General features: G+C 37.1%; 4 protein-coding genes and 1 pseudogene across 5 annotated transcripts; 4 read left to right on the top strand and 1 right to left on the bottom strand.

Annotated features, from left to right (window-relative positions):
* Positions 1-3,627: 3,627 nt before the first annotated feature.
* LOC146899832 (metalloendoproteinase 2-MMP pseudogene) lies at positions 3,628-4,870 on the top strand (annotated as a pseudogene). The gene has a single exon (XR_015022590.1). The product of XR_015022590.1 is annotated as a metalloendoproteinase 2-MMP pseudogene (transcript).
* Positions 4,871-5,646: 776 nt separating this feature from the next.
* LOC146899831 (peroxidase 31-like) lies at positions 5,647-7,378 on the bottom strand. The gene is made up of 2 exons (XM_085735194.1): positions 6,722-7,378; positions 5,647-6,435 (listed from the first exon to the last, which is right to left on the bottom strand). The coding sequence occupies exons 1-2, from the start codon at positions 7,226-7,228 to the stop codon at positions 5,953-5,955; spliced, it is 990 nt and encodes a 329-aa protein (XP_085591320.1). The 5' UTR covers positions 7,229-7,378; the 3' UTR covers positions 5,647-5,952.
* Positions 7,379-9,809: 2,431 nt separating this feature from the next.
* LOC146899830 (uncharacterized) lies at positions 9,810-10,403 on the top strand. Its single transcript, XM_085736859.1, has one exon. It carries the CDS (start codon positions 9,810-9,812, stop codon positions 10,401-10,403), a length of 594 nt encoding a protein of 197 aa, XP_085592985.1.
* Positions 10,404-12,261: 1,858 nt separating this feature from the next.
* On the top strand, positions 12,262-16,786 carry LOC146899829 (IAA-amino acid hydrolase ILR1-like 4). Its single transcript, XM_085735193.1, has 5 exons — positions 12,262-12,648; positions 13,807-13,932; positions 14,009-14,317; positions 14,435-14,563; positions 16,202-16,786. Exons 1-5 carry the CDS (start codon positions 12,283-12,285, stop codon positions 16,577-16,579), a joined length of 1,308 nt encoding a protein of 435 aa, XP_085591319.1. The 5' UTR covers positions 12,262-12,282; the 3' UTR covers positions 16,580-16,786.
* Positions 16,787-20,329: 3,543 nt separating this feature from the next.
* Positions 20,330-23,612, top strand: LOC146899828 (gibberellin-regulated protein 3-like). The gene is made up of 4 exons (XM_085735192.1): positions 20,330-21,314; positions 21,410-21,469; positions 21,729-21,768; positions 22,025-23,612. The coding sequence occupies exons 1-4, from the start codon at positions 21,255-21,257 to the stop codon at positions 22,180-22,182; spliced, it is 318 nt and encodes a 105-aa protein (XP_085591318.1). The 5' UTR covers positions 20,330-21,254; the 3' UTR covers positions 22,183-23,612.
* The last annotated feature ends 3,450 nt before the right edge of the window (positions 23,613-27,062 follow it).

Raw genomic sequence — 27,062 nt, 5'->3', positions numbered from 1 at the left:
CTCTGACTATGCAACGACACAACTCTAATGCAACGACATAACTTTCGTACAACTTAGACAACTTCATGAACATCTATGACATCCTAACATCTTGACAACATAACATCTTAACAACTTGATGACTTCATAACGACTCGACGACTTAACAACTCTTATCATCTTAACGTCTTAACATCTTAACATCATAGCATCTTGACAACATATGGATCACATAAATAATTCATGTCATATCATAATATAACAATATCAAATGATAATAAACAACATCTTAAAACATCATATTCATCAATCATAAACAACTTCATATAACATCGTATTTAAACATCGACAATAATTCACTATGTATCTTTGTAAAAACATAATAAATTATCCACAACATATTTTCATGTCAAACCAAAGCTACTGGAAAGATATCACAAATATCATGTTTACAACAAAGATCAATTCAAAACAGAAACATATGAACAAAACGCAAAAACATGAAACAGAAAATGTTGTCACCGTACAATTTCGCTAAGACCTCCCTGTAGTATTTTCATCATAACTCAAAGACCAAACATCATTTTCACGTCAAACCAAAGCCACTAGAAAGCTAACAAAATTATCTAAAACTTTCATGTTTACGCCTAAGACCAATTCTGTACCGATCAATACCAGTTTTCATTTTAAATTCGGAAAAGTTGTGCTGAAAGTCCATAAAAATTCACTGTGACCTACGTGCAGTAATTTGACCATAACTCAAGTTCTATAAATCGTTTTGATGTGAGACCAACGACATTAGAAAGCTGACATCCATACCTACAACTTTCGTGTTTACACCTAAGACCAATTCCTCACCGATCAATACCAGTTTTAATATCAAAATTCGGGCAGAATGCAGATTTTCTTCAAGTTTCACCTAATCTCATGGTGCTAACCTCAAAATTACTTCCAATAATCATCTTATGGATTATCTAAGGTCTGTACACAATTTCTACATCAATTCAACAAGTTTTCATCATCTAATCATCAAATCTCTCTCAAAACCCTAATTCTCAAATTCTCACAAACTCTCCCCAACTTGTTAGATGTAATCTAATGATTTAACAACTTAATATTAATGCAAGATAGTCTCACCCTCACCTTAGATTAATTCCTGAATCAGCAGCAGCGTTCTTCTTTCCTAAGGTATTCTCCTCTTCTCTTGACTTTTCTTTTCTCTTTTCTTCTTTCTTGTTCTCCTCTTTTCCAAAAAGCAGTTTTGGGTAAACTCTTTCCAACCTAAGCTTCTCTATTTATAATACTAAAATATTCTTCCCAAATCTATTTAGGCCCAACAACTTATTCTTCTTTCTATTCTAACCCCCAAATCCACTCACACTAATAATCCTCATATTCTAATCAATAATATTTCTCTACTAAATATATAATAATACACCAAATAACAAATATATATCTATAACAATTAACAAATATATTATGCTAGTAAATACCAACATATAACATAACAAAATATCACTCAACAAAATATATTAACTAAATTATAAAAAGACATCTAATCTCAACAAATCATATATCCCTCATATACATATAAATATATAAATATATTCTAAAACTAATTAAAATAATTAAATAAAAAGGAGGGCGTTACACATATCAGTTATCCCGCACTGAAGCGGGTTTATGAGGAGCACCTGACTGAGGCTAGACGGCTTGAGCGTCCACAGTCGAGGGAGGAGATGCACGAGAGAGCCAGGAGGAGGGCGTGCTGTGTGAGGAGTTTCCTTCTATATCTCGTCGGTTGTGCGCTGTTCCCTAACAAAACGAACAGACACATCGACTTGATATATCTTGATTGCATGGCGGACTTGGGGGCGATTGGGAAGTGGTCATGGGGAGGGATGACCTTAGCCTACCTCTACAATTATCTGGATGATTCTGTTATCTTGAATAACAGAACGATGGCTGGCTCTGCGACTCTTTTGATGGTAATATTTATCTTAATTTCTTTATGAATTTATTTTATAAATTTTATTATCATGTTAGACTATTATTTTGTGTATTAACTACTTTATTGAATATTTAACTCGAATAATTATTTTTGTGTATTATTTATTTTGTTGCAGGGATGGATTATGGAGCATTTGTCAGGTCCTTACCCAAGGAAGCGTAACCCGGAGTGGGACCTACGGACACCATGTGCTGCGAGATGGCTCACTACCAAAGGCCATACGAGTGTGCACCATTACCGCTCACGCCTGGATCGCATGGAGGTGGATGACGTCAGATTTTCTACCTATGGTGATCACAGAGACGTGCATCCATTTAGTATCTTGTGCACTTACTCGGGATGACTCATGTGCGGGAAGGAGAGGGTGTACCGTCATTTGCCTGAGCGGGTGAAGAGACAGTTCTCCTTTGTCCAGGACGTTCCCAGACATCCTTCAGCTGTCCCTCCGGTGCCTACACAAATGCTGACCACTGTGTTGATGGACGCTCGGCCATGGCTTGTACCTGCTTGGGTAGATGGGTGTGAGACACCATGGCATCATGTTCCTGGCTACATGGCTTGGTATGCCAGAGTCTATCACCCTCGCATTCTCCCACCTGATGAGGGATCCCCTCCCAGGCCGGTGAACATGGAGCAACTGATTGAGGAGGAGCATGCCATGGAGATGCCTCACACACTGACGATCGTCCGGGATGTGGCGCTCATAGCCCGAGATATTGCGGCCAGGCATGGCGAGATGACCAAAGAGGAGGTTGTCCAGGAGGTCATGCTGATAGTTAGTGCTACTGAGCCTGCCCTTACTTATTAGATTTCCAGGCGGCGCAGGGGTCAGCAGAGGCAGGGTCAGCAGAGGCAGGGTAGGCAGGGCTGATTAGTATTAGGGTTTTTTTATGTATTTTTTGACTACGATGATCATGATGTATTATTATGACATGTTTCATACATTTTCCTATTTCTATGACATATACGTACGTTCGTTTTATATTATTTCTTGCATTTTAATTTTACCATGTTCCTGTTAAATATTGGATGAATATGTTTAGGTATTATTAGATGAAAATTTTATAAGAATTTTCAATTGGTTATTTGATAAATTTTTTAGATGAAAATGAAAGTTAAAATTGGTTAGGAAATACACAAAATAAGGAAGATGGAAATGAGCTGTTGGAAAATGATCAAGTACGTAGCGACAGTTAACAACCGCTACATTAAGCTTCGGCGGTTGTTAACAACCGCTGGCACTCAGCGGTAGTTAACTACCGGCGTGTTTCCCAGCGGCAGTTAACAACCTCTGGAGGTAATTTGGTCATTTCTATGTGTCAATAGGAAGTATTCCATGTCAGAAAAGCAATTTTCAAAAGTGACCTTTCCGATGATGGGAAATGATTCACCTTTAGGATACCCCTTTTATTTTAATGGGTTATGTTACAAGACACCTTCATAAAAAGTAGTGTGGTGTCTTTTATCAAGTCACACCTCAAGGTGTGATTTTCACTTTTTTAGTTATAACTTTGATAAAAGACACCTTCATAAAAAGTAGTTGGTGTCTTTTAACAAATGCTCATAGAGTAACTTGATAAAAGACACCTTCACAAAAGGTGTCTTCTATCATAACCCTATTTTAATACTCCTTCACTTACATTTCTCAATTCTCACCAACCAAACAAACATGAAAAAACAACAACTTATCCTCCCTTTCACAGTTTCATTCTCTCTCACTCTCCTCATTGTTTCAGCTCGTCTATTTCCCGACGTCCCCTCTTGGATACCTCCCGGCACTCCCCAGGTTGGCCCGTGGGATGCCTTTCGCAATTTCACCAGCTGCCGTCAAGGCGAAAACTACAACGGCCTCTCTAATTTAAAGAACTACTTCCAACACTTCGGTTACATTCCCCGCTCGCCGGAATCAAATTTCTCCGATGACTTCGACGATGATCTCCATGAAGCAATTAAAACCTACCAGAAGAATTTCAATCTCAATGTAACCGGTGAGCTCGACGACATGACTCTCCGGCAGGTCATGCTACCACGTTGCGGCGTAGCGGATATCATTAACGGTACAACTACCATGAACGCCGGCAAGGACACAGAAACAACGTCAAACAGTGACAGCAAGCTGCGGTTCCATACAGTATCACATTTCACCGTCTTTCCCGGTCAACCACGGTGGCCGGAGGGAAAGCAGGAGCTAACCTACGCGTTCTTCCCCGGTAACGAACTTACAGAAACCGTGAAAAGCGTCTTCGCAACAGCGTTTGCACGGTGGTCGGAGGTCACCACGCTGAAATTCACCGAAACAACGTTATATTCAGGCGCTGATATTAAGATTGGATTCTTCAACGGCGACCATGGAGACGGCGAGCCGTTTGACGGAAGCTTAGGAACGCTGGCGCATGCTTTCTCTCCAAGGAACGGGAGGTTTCACCTTGACGCTGCAGAGGACTGGGTAGTTTCCGGCGATGTGTCGAAGTCGTCGTTACCAACTGCGGTTGATTTAGAATCAGTGGCGGTGCATGAGATTGGGCACTTGTTAGGATTAGGTCACTCGTCGGTGGAGGAAGCGATAATGTTTCCGACGATATCGTCACGGATGAAGAAAGTAGTGCTGGCTGAAGATGATGTAAGGGGAATTCAATATTTATATGGTACTAACCCTAGTTTCAATGGCTCCACCATCACGTCGTCACCGGAGAGGAATACCGGCAATGGTGGTTACAGCCTCACTTCTTCTTTGTGGTCCCCGTGGAGACTTTTCTCTCTGTTGACTTTTTTATTCTCACATTTCTTATTATAGGATTTGTTTATTTACATTTTTATATAAATTTTGCATATAATATTCATTGTGGGGGCTTCGTGTTTGCAAGTAAAATTTTTATGAAATTGTTTTGCAATGATTTAGACATATTTTTTTTATACACAAAAATTTGGGCATATTATTTGGTCACATTTATAAATATATATCATATAGTTGTCATCAAAATACTTTTTATTTAATTGTTTGTTTTGATTTCCTATATTATTTGAATGTGTCCATATAATGTGACCAAATTTTTGAGTTCTAAAATTTATTCATTTGACTATATATGTCTTCAATAATGTTGACATTCAAACTAATCTAACAAAAAAAATAATCATAAATCGATATAAAATAATTTATCAATGAAATAAGAAAGAAAAAAAAACTTAAAACCAAATAAATACCAAGGGGTGTGTTTGTATACAATTTTATAAACCGTACGTCTCTATTGGAGTTTCGATTAATTTTTTAAGGTACTACTAATTTGTATAAAATAAAGAACTTGTTTCTAGAAAAGCTAAATAAGTGAGGTATCAAGTGGATGACACCTTTTTGTTGAGATGAACTTGGATGATGAAAATTTTATGGGGATAATAAAAGTAATTTTAACCTAAATTTAAAAGAAAGGTAAAAATTATACATTTGAAGGAATTTGCATAAAAATATATACTGTATGTACTTAAAAGAACTTAAATTAAGGTTGTGACGAAGTGTCAAACACCGATTAAAACTCACACGTGCAACTGTAATTCTTGAGTTCAAAATTAAATGAAAGTGTCTTTTCTTGGTAGTGTAAATGAAGGTGTCTAACCTAAAAAAATAAAATAATTTTCTTACTAAAAAAAAATGAGGGACTGAGTTTAAGTTAGGCAGCACATTTGCTAAAAAATAAGTTCGGGAACACATCAGCACTATGCTTTGTTTCATGGGTATACATGACAAACTCTAACATCCCTATAAAACTTTTATAATGATTAAGTCTTACAGTTCCCACAATGAGTAATAACTTCTTCTTTCTCCCCAATTTTCACTTGTTACAGCATTTTTGTATCTCCACAATAATTACAACCAAAAACAAAAACATATAGTAAGTTTTTATTTGAGTGATGGAACTCTTTGAAACATAATAAGTAACAAAAAATAAAAATGATCTTTGAATCTCAACTCAATTAGCATTAAGATTGTTGAAAGTATCACACCTATGTCGTATCTCTCCATCCTTCCCCTCCTTAATATGCAAAACACTAAGCTTACGCATAGCATTACCAAAATCCTCAAAGAACTTGGTTTGATTTTCAGCATACATATCCACAAATGGTTTTGTCCTCTTGTCCTCACCCATCAAACTATCCGTAGCCAAAAGTCCCATTCCTCTCTTCAAATTCTTGAAATACATATTATCAAACTTGCTAGGTGTCATCACGTCGTTGAACGCTGACATGGAAGGATCTTTTTGGTAATTTTGGCACAGTTTTTTAAGCCCTGCAGCATACTCTGGATTATATTTAGGATCAGTTTCAGTGGTCTTGCTGAAGTTGAAGAGCCTGTTACTAAACTGTTTGCAGTGAGAGAATCCTATTGTGTGTGCACCTGTTAGAGCCACCATCTCTTGAACTGTAAACCCTTTTGAAGTGAAAATGTCTATCACCTAGCATGCATGGTCACATAAAATATTTATGTCAACAATTCAATGTAGAAGGATGAAGTATTTGGTTAATGTTACAATGTTGAATAACTTTTTTACCGTATTACAAAATTCACAATTTGATTAAAAATTTGTATCATATATTTCAATCATGATCATATTATTATATGACGTTAATTTTGATGTATTGTACTCACATACTGAATGATTTTCAATTCAACGATGAATTTTGTAATTTCAGTGTTAAGTAAAAAATTTATTGAACAATGTAATAGCTTTGTTTTTTTACCTGAGACATGGTCATGGTTGGCAACGGATATTTGTTTTCTGTGTCGATTGATTTGGACTCTAAACTGTCTCTTCGACCAAGGTCTAACTCGTAAGATGGACCACCAACAATGACAACAAGGTCACGTGCCGCTGCGGCAAGTATGTCAGCACAAGAGACCACACCGGGGCATTCCAGCTCCAACATGTTCTTTGCTCGTGTAACGACCTCAAAACCATCTCCTGAGAGGGAGAGGTTGATGTCGGCATCACGCTCTGCCTTGTTGAAGGAATTGGAGGATACTAGGACAGATGCATCACAACCTCCAACCATGCAATCGCTGAAGAAGAGGCGGAGTGCAGCGCCAGCGGTTGAAGGTGTTGTTTGCTGCTTGTCTGTGACGGTTTGCTTGATGATGTCTTCAAATTTAGGACATGATTTTTGGTAGTAGTTTGGAATGAGTTTCGATTGTGTAATTGAAAATAAGGCTAGGCAGAATAAGGGGAAAATGCAAGATTTATAAATCATATTGTTGTTATTTTCTTACTATTAGTAGTACAGAATAAGTGGTATTTCAAATTTTTGTCAAAACTGAATCCCTTGAAGAAATGGTTTGATTAATCTTAAGAAGATGAATGAGCTTCCTATGAGGGGAATTTGGTGTTGTGTGAAGGAATGAAAGGGTAAAGGATGCAACATTGGAGTAAATGGTAATGGATTATATTATGTGGAAGAGAGGATTCAAAGGGAGATGGTTGTTATTTTTAGAGAGGCTTGTATATTGTATGATTATGCTTTTTTCCTCCTTTGGTTGTAGACAAACTACTCAATCTTGAGGTTCAAATTGAACATAGATAATAGAACGCTTGTTGGTTATTCAATTTCATGATCATGCTTAAGTGGTTATAATCTAGGATTTAAAAAAAAAAACTGTAAATATATAGTAATTGTAATTCTCGTCCCGACTCGAGAGATTAATGTATAATATTGTGCCAAGAGGGTATTCAATTTACAAAATAAAAAAAAACGAAGTGTATTAGTTCATTAATTTCAATGCCTTGCTACTATCATTTTTGAATTGAATACTATCTGATTTTTGGCCAACCAAGTAAAACTATTTCCTCCGGTCCTATTTATAAGAAACATTTGACTTTTTTTATTCATTGTATAAATAATGTATTTGGTCTATATTTTAGACAAAATACATCAATTACTCAATGAATCTAAAAAATCAATTTTTTTCTTATAAATAGGACCGGAGGAAGTACACTCCATAACATAGAAATCATAAAACCATAGTACTCGGAAGTCGGAATAACTCCTCAAAATTAGGACATTAACCTTCACATGCACATGATTTTCTAGCACATGACTTGAAAAAAAGAAGTTATGAATGCAATTTTCTTTTGGAGATGATTTTTAAACAAAATTCACCCAACTTACATATTTTTTAGAATAATGTTAGCAACAGTCTTCCAACACTCTTTTATTGGTCAAAATTCCCATGAATCTCACCAAATTTATGTGAGATTTACATGATTTTGTGGAACTTATGTGAATTAAAACAGATAAAAAAAAAGTGTGTTAGAAAGTTTGTATTAGATTCTGATAATAATAATAATAAAATCAAGAGATAAAAGATGATACAAGAAAAAAAGAACTTCTACTATCCACACCCTCTCCTGATTATTAAGAGCCATATATAGTCATACAATGGCCCATTTTAGCCATACATTAGTCCATATGGTTACCAGCCCTTTTAGTCTGGTACAAATCTAAAGTGCTTTACTCCTTGTCCAAATGTTCTCTAAATCCCCCCCGCCACCCACACACACACCCCATCATCATCAGAAGATTGTTGTTGACACTTTAAATTTGACTGAAAAACACAAGTAAAAGACATAAATGCGCGTCGGCAGTTAACTGCCGCCGGTTAAAAATTCATCGCCAGTTACTACCGATATGAAGTTATATAGGTAAATTACTAGTGTTTTTGAGTGTGTGAACAACATCTTTCTCATCATGATTTTGAAATCCAGACTTCTTTTGTCCAAATTATACACCTTGGGCGATTATGAGAATCCCTACATTTAGAAAGAGAAAAATATTAACCACCATTGAACTGCAACAAAATGTATTTTTAGGATTTTTTTACATATTGGATTTTGAAATTTGGACATTTAAAATCGAGATTTTAATTAAAATCCGGATTGTAAAAAAGTCCATTTTACACATTCGAATTATAAATTTAGATACATAATATCCACTTTTGTTTTTGCATTATCATCGTGTGTCCAACACGAATTCTTTAGTTTGTTATATGTAGCAAATGATTATTTGTTTGTTTAAATTTCCCCATTGGGCAGTAGTGTTATTTTAATTTATGTATCTCTCCTTTATTATCGTTTGACCCAAACATGCAAATACTCATATGTGGCTTACACACACACACACACACACACACACATATATATATATATATATGCTATTGTTTTGTATTTTCGTGCTGGTTTTGTGGTTGAAATCGGAGCACGCCTTGTCGAATATGAGGATAAATTTACCCATGTATGCTACTCAATATGCCTTGTCAAAAATTAATATATTCATGTGTTTATGTCTTTAAACCTCGGTTTTTAATAAAATGACCAAAGTTGTAACAAAATATTGTTATATCTCTAGTTGCAGGAACCAAAAGAATATGTATGTACATATGATCAAAGAATAAAAGCTATTATCACTACCTTTAATAAGTTATCATGCAGTCATGCTTCACAGGACAATCTGATTGACTCTACAAGCATAGTCAAATAGAACTATAACAAACAAAAAGTACATAGTGAAAAGATAATAATGGATAGATACATAAATTTAAATAACTCTACTGCTCAATAGGGAGAGTTAAAAATTCCCTCAAAAAAAAAAAAGGGAGAGTTAAACTAGCACATAAACATTTGTTACTGATAACAATGTAATTGAGGAGGAGGTTGTTTGTTTGGGAAATTGAGCTTCTTGATAATTTGAGGTTAGATCTTCATGGGTTTGAGTGTCTTTAGGGGAGGATGAGTGGTGTTGGAAGTTGGAGGACCGAGGAGTTTTTACGGTTAGCTCTATGTATAAGAAGTTGGTGGAGGTTTATGGTGTCCAAGATGCTTGGGGGGTGGAGGGGTGTTGGGTTTTTGGCCAACTTTGGAAATCTCCGGCTCCGTCTAAGGTGGTGGCACATTCTTGGAAGGGGTTACTTGATAGACTTCCTACTAGAGTTAATTTGGCTCGTAGAAATGCTCTCCCGCCGGATGTGTCTTCTCTTTGTGTGTTGTGCAATGTGGTGGATGAATCGACGAACCATCTTTTTCTACATTGTAAGGTGTCTTGGAAGATTTGGGCCGAGGTCCAACATTGGCTAGAAGTGAATCTTATCACTCCTTCCAACCTTTTTTTCCATTGGATGTGTTGGGAGGAATTGGTTTTGAATAGAGAGGAAGTAAAAAGGGGATTTCGGATCATTTGGCATGCTACAATTTGGGCCATTTGGAATATGAGGAACAATATAATCTTTAACAATGCCGGTGTAGTAGTCGAGGATGTGGTCGAAGAAATCAAGTTGCTGTCATGGAAGTGGAGTTTAGCTAGGCTGAGTATTCAACCGTGTTTGCTGTACGAATGGCGTTGGGATCCAAAGTGGTGCCGAGCTTTAGGGAGCTGATTGTGGGTGAGCAGGCCTTGTTCTGTTAAGGTGGTAGGCGCTGTTCCTGCTGCTGGTGACCTGGTTGCTTCGGTCCTGTGGCAGGTGCGGCTGTTTCTGTTTCTGGTCTGTGGGTTGGCCTTCCTGCCGTTTGGGTGTTTAGCACGGGTAGGGGCCTGTGAGGTTCTTTTTGGCGGGCTGTGCTGTTGGTTTGTTAGCCCTTGTTGGTGCCTTCTGTTTCTTTTTAGAATAAGGCTTTTTAGGAGGTTTTTTATCGAGTTTGTTTGGTGTTGAGGTGCTCGCTTTTATAGCCCTATTGTAATCTTTTTCCTCCTTGCGGGTTTTATGCATCTTGTGCGAACCTAGCTTATAATATTTGCTTATTCAAAAAAAAAAAAACAAAAGTGCATTTTTACACATCCGAATTTTAAAATTCAGCTGTGGAATGGACTTTTACCATATTCATAATTGTCTTTTAAATCTGGATGGGTAAAAAATCTTGAAAATAAACTTTTGCTAATGTTTTTCCTTTTTAAACGTGGACCTTCTCATAATTGTCTGGAGTGTATAATCCATAGAAATAGTGTATGGATTTCAAAATCTAGATGAAGGTAAATTTGGAAGAAGAAAAAAAAATTAAAGAGAATTGAGGGGGTTTAAGAAAACCATGGCATGAGGGAGGGGGTGCGAGGAGAAAATCACAAATATAAATTGGTGAAATTCTTGCTTAAGGCCCATATAAAGGAAATCTCATTCACTTGTTTTTTTTAACAACAGAGCAATGCCCAAAATTCTCATTCACTTCTTGTTTTATTATATTTTTCATTTCTTCCATCAAAATATTAAAAGGATTTGGTGATTTTCTTTTCTTCTAGTCCGAGGCTCCGAGCTGCGCAACTAATTATTTAAAGAAACATGTGTAGTTGTTCCTTAGTTTAGGTTTTGATGATGTTCTATTATAGATGGTGTTTACATTTTATAGTTAATTAGCTCATTTGTGAAAGCACCCTAGTCTATCCATGATTTTAAGTTCTCTACAGTTGTGTCTTGTGTTAAAACTGCGTTTAGGTGTTTGTTGTGAGTCAAGTTTTGTTAAAATCAAATTTTGAGTCATTTGATACCTTCAACTATATTGTGAATCGTATTAATTATGTTCTCGGACTCTTTTCTTGTTTGACCATGACATATGATACGATTCAACCATGTTATGATTCGTATCACTTTGATAGGATTCAAAGAATTTTTTCAAACCCTTGATCGATTCATTTGACCCTATGCCCATATGTTTGGCCTGAATTTATTTATCATGGTCTTAATTTATTTGTAGGACGGGCGTAAAGATTTTTTTTTTCTTTTCAAGTTGGTGGATCCGTACCTTTCAAATGTTTGATATTTTCCCTTCGTAATTGTGATGGATTTTGAGGAGTACGAGTTATACCCATTTATTAAACGTGCTTATAAAAAACATTTACTCAAATACTATAAACATGCCTCAACCTGTCAACCACATATAATAGTGGGTCCCCTTTAAAATTCCCCTATAAATGGTACAAATAGTTTGGTGACATTACTTAATCACTGACAAAAGCAAAGAGCCTTTTACCAAAGTAAAACAAATGGTTTTTAATTCCTCAAAATAAAATAAAATAAAAATCAAATAGTTTTTTTTTTGAACGAAAAAATCAAATAGTTTTGTTTTGGTAGTTTAAAGAAAAAAACATAGTTTGAATGTACCAAAAAAGTTTTCTGGCCAATATAATAAAGTATACTAATCTCGTATGATATTTGTAGCATCATATATTAAAGTATGTTTGAAACAAAGACTATATATAGTTTCATCAAATCAAATATATATACACAAATCACTTTTTCAATATTTATCTACCACTTTACCACATGAATGATGGACCTAAACAATCATCTAAGACTTGTTATTCTCTTACTACTCATCTTCATGTGCTTATCTTTCAATTTTGAAGCAAATGAATGTTCAAATCAAACTTCATCACTGAAAAATCAGATTCTTGAGGTTGCTAACAACCCGAACACAGTGAAATGGATGAAGCAAATAAGAAGAGAAATCCATGAATATCCAGAACTTGGATATGAGGAGTTCATGACAAGTTCTGTCATAAGGCGTGAGCTTGACAAGTTAGGAGTATCTTACCAGTGGCATGTTGCTAAAACTGGAGTTGTAGCTAAAATCGGTTCTGGATTTCCTCCTTTTATTGCTCTTAGAGCTGACATGGATGCTTTGCCAATCCAGGTAACAAAAATAAAAATACATGTTGCCAAAATTTCACTTTCTTGTGTTTTTTATTAAGATTTTGTTCTGTTTCTTACTTTATCTTCTTTGTTTTCAATTTATGAATAAAGATCATTCATGCATGTTTAGAAACACTTTGAGTTTGTCGAAATCAAGGCACCATGGTGATTTTGTTGAAGTTTCAAAGTATAATTTTTGCAAAAATCGCGGTGCAAGACAGTGATTCTAACAAACTCACTGTCAATCAAAACATGCAGAAACATTATGGACATTTGCATGTTTGATATAATGCTATGGATTGTGCATGCAACTGTTGATCTTTGTAAAAAATTTGAGGAAAAAAATGAGAAGGAATTTAACAAAGTAGTTACTATTTATTACCCATATAGGTAAGCAAAAATTGTATGAGAAAAGATGAAAAGTGGTTTTATTGTTCAATTATGTCATCATTCTTCATAAGTAGGGTAGTAGTGTTGGTTTTAATTGAAGAGTTTCAAGTTGTGGGGTTAATTTTGTTGTTTGATGAAAAAAAAAAACAGTAAAATTAAGGCACCTGCATTAATTCTGAAGTTTGTCTTGTCATGTAATTGAGAATGGAGAAAGAAACAGTGGCAAATAACTAATGTCAATTATTTTTTATTAAGGAAAGTGGTAATTAAAATACTGTACATAAAATTTAACCTTTTCTATTAATATTGTACCTGAGGATTAAATCAGCTAATTTTTCTTTTGTAATACCAATTCATGGTTTCAAATTTCGATCCGCAACCGCATTTGCATCCTCAATATAAACGATTTTGAGGTCTCTGCATTGACATCGCAACTGCGCATTTTGCCCGCACGGTTTCAGCGTAATTGTGACTGGAATTTGAAAACATGATTCATCCTCTTACTATGTCCTATAACATCTGATTTGTTTTTATATTGCAAGTTGGTGTCACTTACAATAAAATTAATCAATATAAGCTCATTGATGAGTGAAGGGGGTCTGATAGTTTAATATTACCATTTACGGTTGAAAGTACAACGCTTGCTTAAGCTAAGTATACAGGTGGTTTAATCTTCTAGGACTAATTTGGCCGTAATTGCTTCCAAGAAATATAGCACAATAAGTCCGTTCCCATCAAATCCTTAATCTGGTATACTTCCTGCCAACAGGAACTTGTTGATTGGGATCATAAGAGCAAAGTAGATGGGAAAATGCATGCTTGTGCACACGATGCCCATGTTGCGATGCTTCTTGGTGCTGCAAAGATACTGCAAGAAATGAAAGATAAATTAAAGGTAAAGTGGAATTGGAAATTATTTAAATAAGTTTTATAGGAAATCTTCCATTGAAAACTAAATCCTTCACATGCAGGCTACTATTGTTCTTATATTCCAACCAGCTGAGGAAAAAGGCATAGGTGCGAGAGACTTGATCCAAGAAAATGTGCTTGAAGATGTAGTGGCTATTTTTGGATTGCATTTAGCGACACAGTATCCCTTAGGCGTTGTTGCATCACGGCCGGGGGATTTTTTAGCAGGATGTGGAAGCTTCAAAGCAAAGATCAAAGGGGGTTTAGCAGAAATTTCGCAGCATTGTCTTGATCCTGTTTTGGCCGCTTCAATGTCGGTGATTAGCTTGCAAAACATTGTTTCAAGGGAGGTGGATCCTTTAGATTCCCAGGTTGAGTCAAACACTAAAAAATTGCAAGACCAAGTTTTCACACATTATTTCTTATGATTGATTATGTTTGTGTTTGAGTGCTGTAAAAATATTTACATATGAAGCTAAATTCTGCAGGTCCTTTCTGTGGCAATGGTCCACTCAGAGTCTTCTCATGAACTCATTCCTGATTCAGTAACATTTGGAGGCACTTATAGAGCAATCAGCAAAAAGAGCTTCAATGCACTAAGGCAAAGGATAGAAGAGGTAAGTATCTTGTCTCGTTATATGTACTACATACTGTTGTCATAGTCTGAAGATCAAGGTTTTGGAGATCTCCACAACTACATCATGACTATAATTGAGGTTGTATCGGCCGTGTTTTTCCTGTAATTTTCAACAATATCAAGGATCATGACAACTGCAATTATTGTCATAGTTTTAGAGTGCAGTTTACAGTAAAAGGTTTTGGAGACCTCTACCAATGGTGTCTCAATGATATAGTGTCTCAAGAAAGTCTGAACTCAATTTGATTCTTCAAGAGTTGCACTGTCAGAGATTGTTATCGAAGAATAGCTACTTGAGAGAATTCGTATTGAAGAATCTATATCTGATTAACAATTTATCTGTAAAAATAAATATATTCTTTCTTAAGAAAAAAATATTTACACGTTTGTGCAATATTTAGCCAACACTGCCATCTTCAATCAAATACCTTTCTTCTTGTACTAAAACTGCATTCCCATGATCTGAACAATGACGACGCGGCATTGTTTCGCCTCTTGTACGAGCCTTGCCGCAAGGATTGAAAGGATCTTAGTGTGTGTCTCTCCTTTTATGTCTACTTTGCACATGCAAAAATTCATTTGCAATACATTCCAATGCACTAACTGTCAATGATCTGTTTCTAGTGCTCTGTCTCCTCGGATTTATATCAGGCTGTTGTTCCAAAGAATCAACATCACAAGGTGTTCTCAAAGGCTGCTCAACTATTTCCTGAGTAGCAGATGCTAGACATGAATCATTTGCCTCTAGGCCATGCTCACCTTCCTCTGGCGCCGTCGCCATTGTTTTGATATTTACAGATTTCGATGGAACCTTGGGTCTATTGAAGGTGGAAGATTTGCATTTCTCAACTTGAACGCAAGGAACACTCTTGCGTTGATAACAGTCCTTGAGAATGCCTTTTTCATCATTCTCTTCCACACTTCTGTCTGCTAAAGAAGCAGTGAAACTTTCTTTCTGCTGCTGCTGATGACTAACTGAATCACAAACATTTTGGTTGGCATCTCGAAAGCTAGAAGAACGAGAGAATCCCAGTTTATCCGATCCCAAACCTACTGAAGAATTCTCAGTGATGTGGCTTTTTTCTGCCTTGACACAAGCAGTTAATCTCCTCCTTTTAATAGGAACACTGCATCGCGACTGCAATTGTGCTGTGGCCACATAGGTCACATTTGACAGTACTTTATCAAGGTTCATAACCACAATTGTTGTCATGGTTTTAAAGTGCAGTCTATAATTTATAGGTTTTGGAGGCCTCCACAACTGCAATTGCAGACACATCGATCGCGTTTGACCGAACTTTATCCCAATATCAAGAATCACAACATAAGCAACCGTAATTTAGAGCCTTCATTATTGTCACATACGTAGCAGTGACACTTCAAATTATGGGCGTGTATGGCGTCCAACACCGGTACATGTGTTACAAACAATTTTTCAAATTGTTATTGGTGTCGATGTCGTGTCTGTGCTAGTGCTTCGTAGATTGTCACATTAACATGTTCATCATGAACTAACTGAGAAACACACACACACACACACACACACAATCATCAAAGAAGGAAGGAAAGAAAGAGCATACAAAAAGTGTGTTTTGATTTGTTTGACTTTTTTGTACAGGTTATCAAAGGGCAAGCAAAAGTACATAGGTGCACTGCAGAGGTTGAGTTCTTTGGTAAAGAACATCCAACAATCCCTCCAACTACAAATGATGAGAGAATACACCAACTTGGAAGACAAGCATCAAGTATGATTGTTGGAGAAGAGAACATAAAATTAGCACCAACCTACACAGCGAGTGAAGATTTTGCATTTTACTTGGAAAAAGTGCCCGGCTCATTTTTCCTCTTAGGTATTCACAATGAGAAGGTTGGATCCATATATTCAGCTCATAGTCCTCACTATTTTATTGATGAAGATGTTCTTCCCATTGGTGCTCCGATACATGCAGCATTTGCTCTTTCATATCATTCACATTCAACAATTTCTTATCTTTAGTTTAGTAACTCTTAAAATTAATAATATGAGATATCAGAAGAGAAATTATAATAGAGGCATGTTAAATTTGATGAACCTTGCTATTACAAACTACTATTAAATATTAAATACCATTGTACTATTAAATATCTCAGAAGGACAAAATTCTGTTGAGAAATTAGCCCAACATATTAGATGGAAGCTAATTATGCTTCAGGAGTTCGGGCACATACATGTGATAAACGTTTAAGATTAAGATGCCTGCTGGTGTATTATTGTACTAACACAGTAACAGTAAAAAATGATGCTCAACTCAACATATATGCTACATCAATCATCTCTTCACTAGACCAATTTCAAGTAAAAAAGAATGCTATATATGTTACATCTCCTTCATACATCTCTTCAATAGACCAATTTCAAGTAAAAAAGAATGCTATATAATTACATCTCCTTCATACAGTGTATTACAGGATTAATGAAATTGGAGGCCTAACTCATCCTTAAAATCCGGTTCAGAAGGAAAGGATTGCCTCCTCTATATAAACTCCTATCAAGAGTCTTATCTATCTGATGTGGGACATGGGTTTTTTTCCCAATACACCCCCGTCACGCCCAGCACTCTTTGGGCTTGGTACGTGAATCGGCTGTCACGCCCAGCAATCGGCCGTCACACCCCCAATACACCCCGTCGCGCCCAGCACTCTTTGGGCTTGGTACGTGAATCGGCTGTCACGCCCAGCAACACTCTTTGGGCTTGGTGCGTGAATCGGTAGGTGGTGGTGGCCCTTGAATTCGACAGGCTCTGATCCCTTGAATTCGACAGGCTCTGATACCATCTTAGAAATCGTCGCGCCCAGCACTCTTTGGGCTTGGTACGTGAATCGGCTGTCACGCCCAGCTTAAGATGCCTGCTGGTGTATTATTGTACTAACACAGCAACAGTAAAAAATGATGCTCAACTGAACATATATGCTACATCAATCATCTCTTCACTAGACCAATTTGAAGTAAAAAAGAATGTTATATATGTTACATCTCCTTCATACATCTCTTCAATAGACCAATTTCAAGTAAAAAAGAATGCTATATAATTACATCTCCTTCATACAGTGTATTACAGGATTAATTTCAAGTAAAAAAGAATGCTATATAATTACATCTCCTTCATACAGTGTATTACAGGATTAATGAAATTGGAGGCCTAACTCATCTTTAAAATCCGGTTCAGAAGGAAAGGATTGCCTCCTCTATATAAACTCCTATCAAGAGTCTTATCTATCCGATGTGGGACATGGGTTTTTTTCCCAATACACCCCTGTCACGCCAAGCACTCTTTGGGCTTGGTACGTGAATCGGCTGTCACGCCCAGCAATCGGCCGTCACGCCCCCAATACTCCCCCGTCGCGCCCAGCACTCTTTGGGCTTGGTACGTGAATCGGCTGTCACGCCCAGCAACACTCTTTGGGCTTGGTGCATGAATCGGTAGGTGGTGGTGGCCCTTGAATTCGACAGGCTCTGATCCCTTGAATTCGACAGGCTCTGATACCATCTTAGAAATCGTCGCGCCCAACACTCTTTGGGCTTGGTACGTGAATCGGCTGTCACGCCCAGCTTAAGATGCCTACTGGTGTATTATTGTACTAACACAGTAACAGTAAAAAATGATGCTCAACTCAACATATATGCTACATCAATCATCTCTTCACTTGACCAATTTCAAGTAAAAAAGAATGCTGTATATGTTACATCTCCTTCATACATCTCTTCAATAGACCAATTTCAAGTAAAAAAGAATGCTATATAATTACATCTCCTTCATACAGTGTATTACAGGATTAATTTCAAGTAAAAAGGAATCCTATATTATATAATTACATCTCCTTCATGCAGTGTATTACAGGATTAATGAAATTGGAGGCCTAACTCATCCTTAAAATCCGGTTCAGAAGGAAAGGATTGCCTCCTCTATATAAATTCCTATCAAGAGTCTTATCTATCCGATGTGGGACATGAGTTTTTTTCCCAATACACCCCCGTCACGCCCATCATTCAAGTAAAAAAGAATGCTGTATATGTTACATCTCCTTCATACATCTCTTCAATAGACCAATTTCAAGTAAAAAAGAATGCTATATAATTACATCTCCTTCATACAGTGTATTACAGGATTAATTTCAAGTAAAAAAGAATGCTATATTATATAATTACATCTCCTTCATGCAGTGTATTACAGGATTAATGAAATTGGAGGCCTAACTCATCCTTAAAATCCGGTTCAGAAGGAAAGGATTGCCTCCTCTATATAAATTCCTATCAAGAGTCTTATCTATCCGATGTGGGACATGAGTTTTTTTCCCAATACACCCCCGTCACGCCCATCACTCTTTGGGCTTGGTACGTGAATCGGCTGTCACGCCCAGCAATCGGCCGTCACGCCCCCGATACACCCCCGTCGCGCTCAGCACTCTTTGGGCTTGGTACGTGAATCGCCGTCGCGCTCAGCACTCTTTGGGCTTGGTACGTGAATCGGCTGTCACGCCCATCAACACTCTTTGGGCTTGGTGCGTGAATCGGTAGGTGGTGGTGGCCCTTGAATTCGACAGGCTCTGATCCCTTGAATTCGACAGGCTCTGATACCATCTTAGAAATCGTCGCGCCCAACACTCTTTGGGTTATACAATGTTGGGCTTGGTACGTGAATCGGTTGTCACGCCCAGCAACACTCTTTGGGCTAGGTGCGTGAATCGGTAGGTGGTGGTGGCCCTTGAATTCGACAGGCTCTGATCCCTTGAATTCGACAGGCTCTGATACCATCTTAGAATTCGTGGTTAGGCCTAACACAACCCCACAAAACCAGCTTAGAAGGAAAGGATTGCCTCCTCTATATAAACTCCTATCAAGAGTCTTATCTATCCGATGTGGGACATGGATAATTAATTCTAATTTTGTTTCATCCTCAAGGTTTTTACATCCTATCTTTCCAATACTTGTTAGGTCTAGTTATATATTGTTTTTATCCTACAAAATTTTGTGCGTCTGAATCATTGAATCATGTGTTTCTTCTCCACCCTAGAATTTGCTTATGAATCATGATCATGGTCATTTCATAGCACATTAGTTTTTGTGATCACCCATTTCTCTTTTGAAGTTGTTGATAGCCCTGATCTCGGTCATTACATTGATTTCAATACATACATACATATACATATGTCTGAATGTCTCTAAGAGGAATCGTTGCATGCATAATTGAAAGTTTCAAAAAAGACATATGTCGACCAAAAATTAAATAAAATGTATCTGTCATTCACTAGAGCACAAATACAGCTAGCATTAGTTAATGCCATGTCGAGCTATGCATGAAAGTTGAGACCAAATATGGAATGAGAGGCTGCCCCGTAATGTATGAGATGAAAGAGCTGAATTACACGCCCTGGCCCACCACCCTAATCAATTGGTCCAACATAGAGCAGCATTGACAATTGCTAGTACATGAAAAAACATATCACAAATTTTTCTTTTTTTGAACAAGCCAAAATGAAATATATAGATCAACTGTGGTGATTTATCCCGCACAAGTTGTGCAAAAGATAAACACCCCCCGAAAAGTACAATGTCAGTTCACATGTGCTTCAACAAAAAACACCAAAATAAAAAGTACCGAGCAAGATGATTACAACCTGACACCCATACATAACAAAGGGTGCAGCCACCAATCATGATAACTAAAAACAAAAGTTTGCATATTTGCTTTTAGCCATTGGAAAGATAGCAGTTTAACCTTGTCGGCTAAGGTCTGAGAATCTGTAATTTTCTGATGAAAAACTCTGCTATTTCGTTCCTTCCAAATAATCCAGACACAAGCCATCCAAATTAGTTGAAGGAACGAATAAGTCGAACGAGGTAACCCCGCCAAATGACCAAAATGACTGAAATGATCCTGACAGCTAGCAGGAGCAACAAAAGAGAGATGAAGCCACTGCAACACCGCGAACCACACGTTGCTAAAAGTGTCGCAACGAAAGATAAGGTGATTCGCGGTCTCTTGAGAACCGCACCCTCCCATGCAAGTATTGTCTTCGGCGATGATTATGTGTCGCCGAACTAAGTTATCTTTGGTAGGCAACCGATTGCGAAGAAGTCTCCAGATGAATAATGAAACCTTAAGAGGAACTTGTTTGTGCCAAACATCATCAAGCAATCCTTGATCACGAGGTGTGTCTGCTGATCTAAGATAATGATAAGCACCCTTAACGGAGTAACCGTTAATAGGATCGAGAAGCCACCTCCACCTGTCAATATTATTATCCTGCAAAACAATATCATGCAGCAAAACAGTACATTCTGTAACACTCTCCTCCTCCCAGACTAGGAGACGTCTTCTCCACACCCAAGCACTTCCCCCTTCCTCCCATCCCCTCCTCGCCATCTCCTCCACCGTCACCCACCTATCTACTGTCAACATATCACAAAATTAAAAGCATTAAACATTTGCAACACAACTAAAATTAAGTTGTACCTACTTCCATTTTCAATTTACACATCCCAAAAAATTCGCCAAACAATAACAAATATAAAAAGGGTGTTATTGTAATTACAGTAGGAGAATCAATAATATAAAACCATGTCCCTATTCCTTAACAAAGCACTCCTTACATATTAAGGTATACAACTGGTAGATAGTGCTATTTTCAAAATGGAGAGGAAAATAACATTGCTGCTTGTGATGGTTGCTTTGCTCTTCTGCATGACTAAGGTAAGAGTGCTACAAAAATTATTCACTTGCTCTATATTCATTTTAATTAAAAAAAAAATTACCAATATTTTCATTTCTTTGAGCTTAATTTGCAGGTATCATGTGCTGATAGTGATTCTAGTGTGCACATTCAAGACCAATTTGCTCATTTTGAGGTTGCATGTCTTCTCAATTCTAGCTAGCTAGCCACCTTGTTTTCTGTATTAATTTTATTTTATTTAATATTTTAATAATAACCTTGTGAATATTGGTTACTGCTTTGTACTCCCTCCGGTCACATTTATAAGCAAAAAATAACTTTCTAGGTACATTGAATAACTAATGTATCTAACATATAAATATGACCGGATACATTAATTATTCAATGAATCCAAAAAGGTGTTTTTTGCTTATAAATGTGACCGGAGGGAGTAGGTGGTAAAAGGACCTAATAGAAGGCTTTTGGCATTTGTGGGTATGATTTCAATTTGCTTACTTTCTTCACTTTATATAATTTTTTACACTTACTATATCTTCCTTAACTAATTTGGTTTTAGCTTCAATACACATTTAAGAGTTTAACTTTAAAGGACAATATGAGTATAAAATTTTGTATATTGTCATTTAAGAGTTTCATGCCTTTAATTTTGTTTAAAAAAACGTTATTGTTGTTTAAGTCAATTTTTCTAATAAATGATTTTTTTTTTTTTTTTATGTATATTGGGATGAAGATTGTGGAACAAGGTGCAATGTGAGGTGCAGTGTGCATTCAAGACCAAATGTTTGTATGAGAGCTTGTGGAACATGTTGTTTAAGGTGCAAGTGTGTTCCCCCAGGTAGGGGTGGACAAATAACCGTTTCCGACCCGAATCCGACAAAACCGTGTTAAAAAATAGGCAAATGGGTGGGTCGGATCGGTTCGTCGGGTCGGCGGGTGACTGTTTACGGTTTTTACTGGACTACAAGGGTCGAGTTCGGATGTTCAATATGAACCCGTTTTCAAACCGAAACCGTCCGATGCTTATCTTTGTTTCTAGTCTGCTACCAATAGCTTGTCCAATTACACTGATAAGATGCTTTTTTTCCTGCTAACCCACTGAAAAGTTGATGTTTTGCTGACACATACACTCTTGAGACACACAATATTCATTAATATTACTACACATTACCCTTCTATTTTTCTTCTCACCAATAAGGTGATGACACCACTCTTCCTCCTACTTATCTCTATCATAGCAAAGAGTCAAAAACATCACACAGTACATACACACAAACACAACTTTCATTTTTCATCTTTCTCAATGTTCTCTTCCCCTAAATAAACCAGGTGCTTCACTCATTTTTAATCTTTCTTCCTCAAACATTTTCTATCAAGTCTCCATCTCTTCCATTAGACTTCACAAAAACAACTTCTTTTACTCAATCTTAGTCTCTTTTCTCTCTCAGATGCACAAACATTTTGTTCCTCATCATGATGAATAACCAGGTGCTGCACTTTGATGGTCATTAAAAAGTATACTTCATTCTCCACCTCACTCAACAACCTGCTTCAACATTTCCGCTTGTAGTTGGAGCTTGCAGTTTGTCACACGATCTACAACATTTTCTCACCAGATCTGCTTGTTTGGTGGTAGTTGTGAAGCTTCATTAACATTATTAACTGTTCTTCAAGCTCAAAAATTTTGTTTTTATTATCCATTTTTTCCTTCTTTGTATCTTCTTTCTTTGAAGCTGACATTTTTTTTTCCATCTCAATAAACCGTGAAAATCCGACCGAAAAGCCGCCGTAACCGAAAAACCGTAACCCGTGTAAACCGTTTTGTATAACGGACGAAATTGGACCTCACGGTGGCAACCGTGGATTGGCTCGGATTTGGGTTTTCGGTCCGTCACCGACCGAACCCGTCCGTTTGTCCACCCAACCAGTTTTAAGAAATCAGTGGGCTTTTGCAAATCAGTTTTAAAAATAAAACAAAACCAAGCCAGCATTTTTTGGAGCAAGTTTCGCTCGAAGCAAGTTTTGGATGGTTGTTGAAAATGTGAGGACCGTGTAGAATGCTACAAAGATAAAGAGGGTTTATAGTCGGTGCCAATGCCTACGCACGGTAAATCCATACATGCGATTACCCGTTTGAACTAAATCTAATTTGACGGGTTATCTCCATTGGATTTGGGTATGAGTTTGGTTTTTTTTCCCGATTTCAAAACATGGGTATGGGATGGGTAATGGTATATAGGTACACCCGAACCCATACTCAAACCCGTCCCGAATGTAGAAAATCACCTTATGTTGATATGCCATGTTATTTTGTTTGATAATTTTCATGTCATAAAAACTACAATGATATTTAAAAGAGCAACTAAATCATTCGGTCTAACAAATGTTAAAGTGAACACATTGTTGGATAATTTATTTTTTTGGACGTTACTATTAACTTGTAATTATAGGTTAATGTACTATAGATTACATGTTGTGGTGGGTAATAAGTATTACCAATATTCTTTCAAAAAAAAAATAAGTATTACCAATATATTTTTCTTAAAAAAATATATTATTGATATATTTACGTGGCATTGTCTGTTGGAACAAAATGTGTTTAACAATGAACCTTAAAGAGTTTTGATGATAACAAGGTATTAAAAATTGTAAATTGGACTAGCTAATATTTGTTCAAGTGTACAGGACCATAATTAAAAAGTTACATCATCATTGGTTCTGAATGAGCAAATAAAGAGCAAAGGAAACAACAAAAAATTGAAGCTTGAACGCTCCTGAAGGCAACTTGCTACTGAAGAGAAAAAGCGCTCCTGAAGTTAAGTCGCTTCTGAAGTAAGAATAGTGCTCCTGAAGACAAGAGGTCCAGAAGTCATATCATCAGAAGCTGCATCATCAGAAGTTGCAGAAGCTGCCTCATCAGAAGCTATTTCACCAGAAGCTGAATATCAACTGGATTTGCAAAGATTCAAGAATTGAAGAATTATCACTGCAAAAGCTGTCTATTGGATTCGAAAACGCAACAAAGGATTAGTGGAATTTTGCAACGGTCATTTCAAAGGTGTTTGAAGGCATGTGCTTGCAATTTGGACGAAAGCGTTGACATTTGTACGAATTGTACAACCACGTTCTCCACTACTCTGTTTTGTGTCCACGCTACAAGACAAGAAAACAGCTCCAGAATACGGCTTCGCCTGCATAGATGTTCCTTTGGATAAGGAATGGATTTCAAATTAGTTCTTCATAGGACAACAACCAAATCAGGCAAAAGATCAAAGGTGAAAGATCAAGCTTCAACAACGACTCTTTGGTGTGCTGGCAATTTCACAACGTCTCTTTCACACCTCTATATAAAGGAGTGAAGACCTAGAGATTTTGAAATGCTGAACAACAGACTCTCAATATTTTTACAAGTGCCAAATCTCTGCTGAAATTGTTCTGCATTCACTTAGAATTTATGTGTCTCAAAGTCATTTCTTAGAAATTCTTAAGTCCATTGAGTCTGTATCTGATTTGTATTGTGAGCACCTCTGATTGTATATCAAGTGTTCAACCTTAAACAATTTTCTGTGTAATTTTGTTTAGTTAGGAAGTCTCTTGCAGTTGTGATTGAGCAGGAAGTCTCTTGATTGTGTTCTTGAGCAAAGGAAGTCTCTAGCTTGTGTGCTTGAGCAAAGGAAGTCTCTTGCTTGTGTGCTTGAGCAATTGTAATCAGATATTACTCTTAGTGAAATCTCCTTGGAAGTGCAAGGGGGACTGGACTACTTCCGGATTGTGGAAGGAACCAGTATAATTGCTTTGTGTCGTTCTTCTTCTCTCTCTCTGTTTTATTCCGCTGCATTTAGATTCTGATTATCACTTCAGAAGCTGTCTCACTTAGCTTCTGATCAGTGTGTTCAGGTTTTAGGAGAAACGAAGAATTTTTCAAAACACAATTCAACCCCCCCTTCTTGTGTTTTTCTCACCTTCAATTGGTATCTAGAGCCTTGGTCTGTTGTGAAACACTTAACCGTGCAACAGTCAAAGATCTGAGAAAAACATGTCTACTCCTCCTCCTACTGGTTCTGGTGATACTAGCTATAAAAATGTCTCACATGATTATAGTGATAGTAAGAAATCCAGTGTTGGGAAGATTCCAAAATTCAATGGAGATGCTGAAGAATTCTCTTGGTGGAAGACCAACTTTTACAGTTACATCATGAGCCTAGATGAAGAATTATGGGATATTCTGGAAGATGGTGTTGGTGATTTAGTCCTTGATGAAGAAGGAGCTGCTGTGGATGGTAAGAAACATACTCCAGAACTGAGGAAACTCTACAAGAAGCATCATATTATCAGAGGAGCTCTTGTCACTGCCATACCCAAAGCAGAATACATGAAGATGAGTGACAAGTCCACTGCCAAAGCTATGTTTGCTTCTCTCTGTTCAAACTACGAAGGGAGCGAAAAGGTCAAAGAAGCAAAGGCTCTCCTGCTTGTACATCAGTATGAGTTATTCAAGATGAAGGATGATGAAACTATTGAGGAGATGTACTCAAGGTTTCAAACCTTAGTCTCTGGGCTACAGATTCTGAAGAAGAGCTATGTTGCTTCTGATCATGTAAGCAAGATACTCAGAAGCTTACCTGCCAGGTGGAGACCAAAGGTGACTGCCATTGAGGAAGCTAAAGATTTAAACACTTTAAGTGTCGAAGATCTTGTTAGTTCTCTCAAAGTTCATGAGTTAAGTCTTAATGAACATGAGTCCACTAAGAAGAGTAAATCAATAGCTCTTCCATCCAAAGGCAAGTCATCAAAAGCTCTCAAAGTGGTTGAATCTGAAGAGGAAGAACAGTCAAGTTCAGATTCTGAACCAGATGCTGCTGAAATGGCCATGCTCTCAAACAGACTTCAGTATCTGGCCAAGAAGAACAGAAAGTTTCTTGCCAGAAGGGGTAACTCCAGAAGCTCAAGGAAAGAAGATCAGAAGGGATGCTTCAACTGTAAGAAGCCTGGACACTTCATTGCTGAATGCCCTGATCTTCAAAGAGAAAAGCCAAAGGACAAGTCAAAGAGGTCTACATTCAAACCAAGCAAATTCAAGAAGCAGATTAAGCAGAGTTTAATGGCAACCTGGGATGATTTGGGAAGTGAATCTGGATCTGATAAAGAGGAAGCTGATGAAGATGCAAAGGTAGCTGTTGGGTTGGTAGCAACAGCAACTTCAGAAGCTGGATCAGATTCAGACTCAGAAGATGAAAACGAGGTATATTCCAAAATTCCCAGAGATGAACTTGTTGAGTCACTTAAAGAACTCCTTACACATTTTAAAGTAAGAACCAATGAGTTGAAGGATTTAAAAGAAAAATATGCTGATTTGGTAAAACAGCAAAAATCAACTTTATTGGATCTGAAAGCTTATGAACAAGGACTTAGGGGCTTTGACTTCATGTGTAAAACGTATGAAGATCAGCTCAGGTTCTTATGTCAGAAGCTACAAGAAAAGTGTAATGAAAAATCTTTAAGTAACCATGAAATTGCTCTTGAAGATTTTATTATATCTGGCATTGACAGAAGCAGAGTAGCTTCTATGATTTATAGCATTTACAAGAACAATGGCAGAGGAATTGGTTTTCCAGAAGTGAAACTTGAGAAAACCAATCTAAAATCTTGTTGTGAATGCATCAAGGAAGGTCTGAAAACCTTCTTTGTACCAGAAGGGGCTGAGTTGGAAACTGTTGTTCAATCAGAACCTGAAGCTTCTAGTTCTAAGGCTAAGATTACTTCAAAGCCAA

This window comes from Medicago sativa, chromosome 8 (genome assembly GCF_051527215.1).
Source record: "Medicago sativa cultivar Bolivia chromosome 8, Bolivia_mono, whole genome shotgun sequence".
Lineage (NCBI taxonomy): Eukaryota > Viridiplantae > Streptophyta > Magnoliopsida > Fabales > Fabaceae > Medicago > Medicago sativa.
This window is presented reverse-complemented; position numbering and strand designations above follow the sequence as displayed.

Coding starts and splice junctions, on each gene's coding strand:
- LOC146899831 (XM_085735194.1), bottom strand. CDS start 7,228: ATGATTTATAAATCTTGCATTTTCCCCTTATTCTGCCTAGCCTTATTT. Junction 6,436..6,721: donor CAACCATGACCATGTCTCAG/GTAAAAAAACAA, acceptor CATGCATGCTAG/GTGATAGACATTTTCACTTC.
- LOC146899830 (XM_085736859.1), top strand. CDS start 9,810: ATGTATAAGAAGTTGGTGGAGGTTTATGGTGTCCAAGATGCTTGGGGG.
- LOC146899829 (XM_085735193.1), top strand. CDS start 12,283: ATGATGGACCTAAACAATCATCTAAGACTTGTTATTCTCTTACTACTC. Junction 14,318..14,434: donor TGGATCCTTTAGATTCCCAG/GTTGAGTCAAAC, acceptor TAAATTCTGCAG/GTCCTTTCTGTGGCAATGGT. Junction 14,564..16,201: donor TAAGGCAAAGGATAGAAGAG/GTAAGTATCTTG, acceptor TTTTTTGTACAG/GTTATCAAAGGGCAAGCAAA.
- LOC146899828 (XM_085735192.1), top strand. CDS start 21,255: ATGGAGAGGAAAATAACATTGCTGCTTGTGATGGTTGCTTTGCTCTTC. Junction 21,315..21,409: donor TGCTCTTCTGCATGACTAAG/GTAAGAGTGCTA, acceptor CTTAATTTGCAG/GTATCATGTGCTGATAGTGA. Junction 21,769..22,024: donor AAGGCTTTTGGCATTTGTGG/GTATGATTTCAA, acceptor ATTGGGATGAAG/ATTGTGGAACAAGGTGCAAT.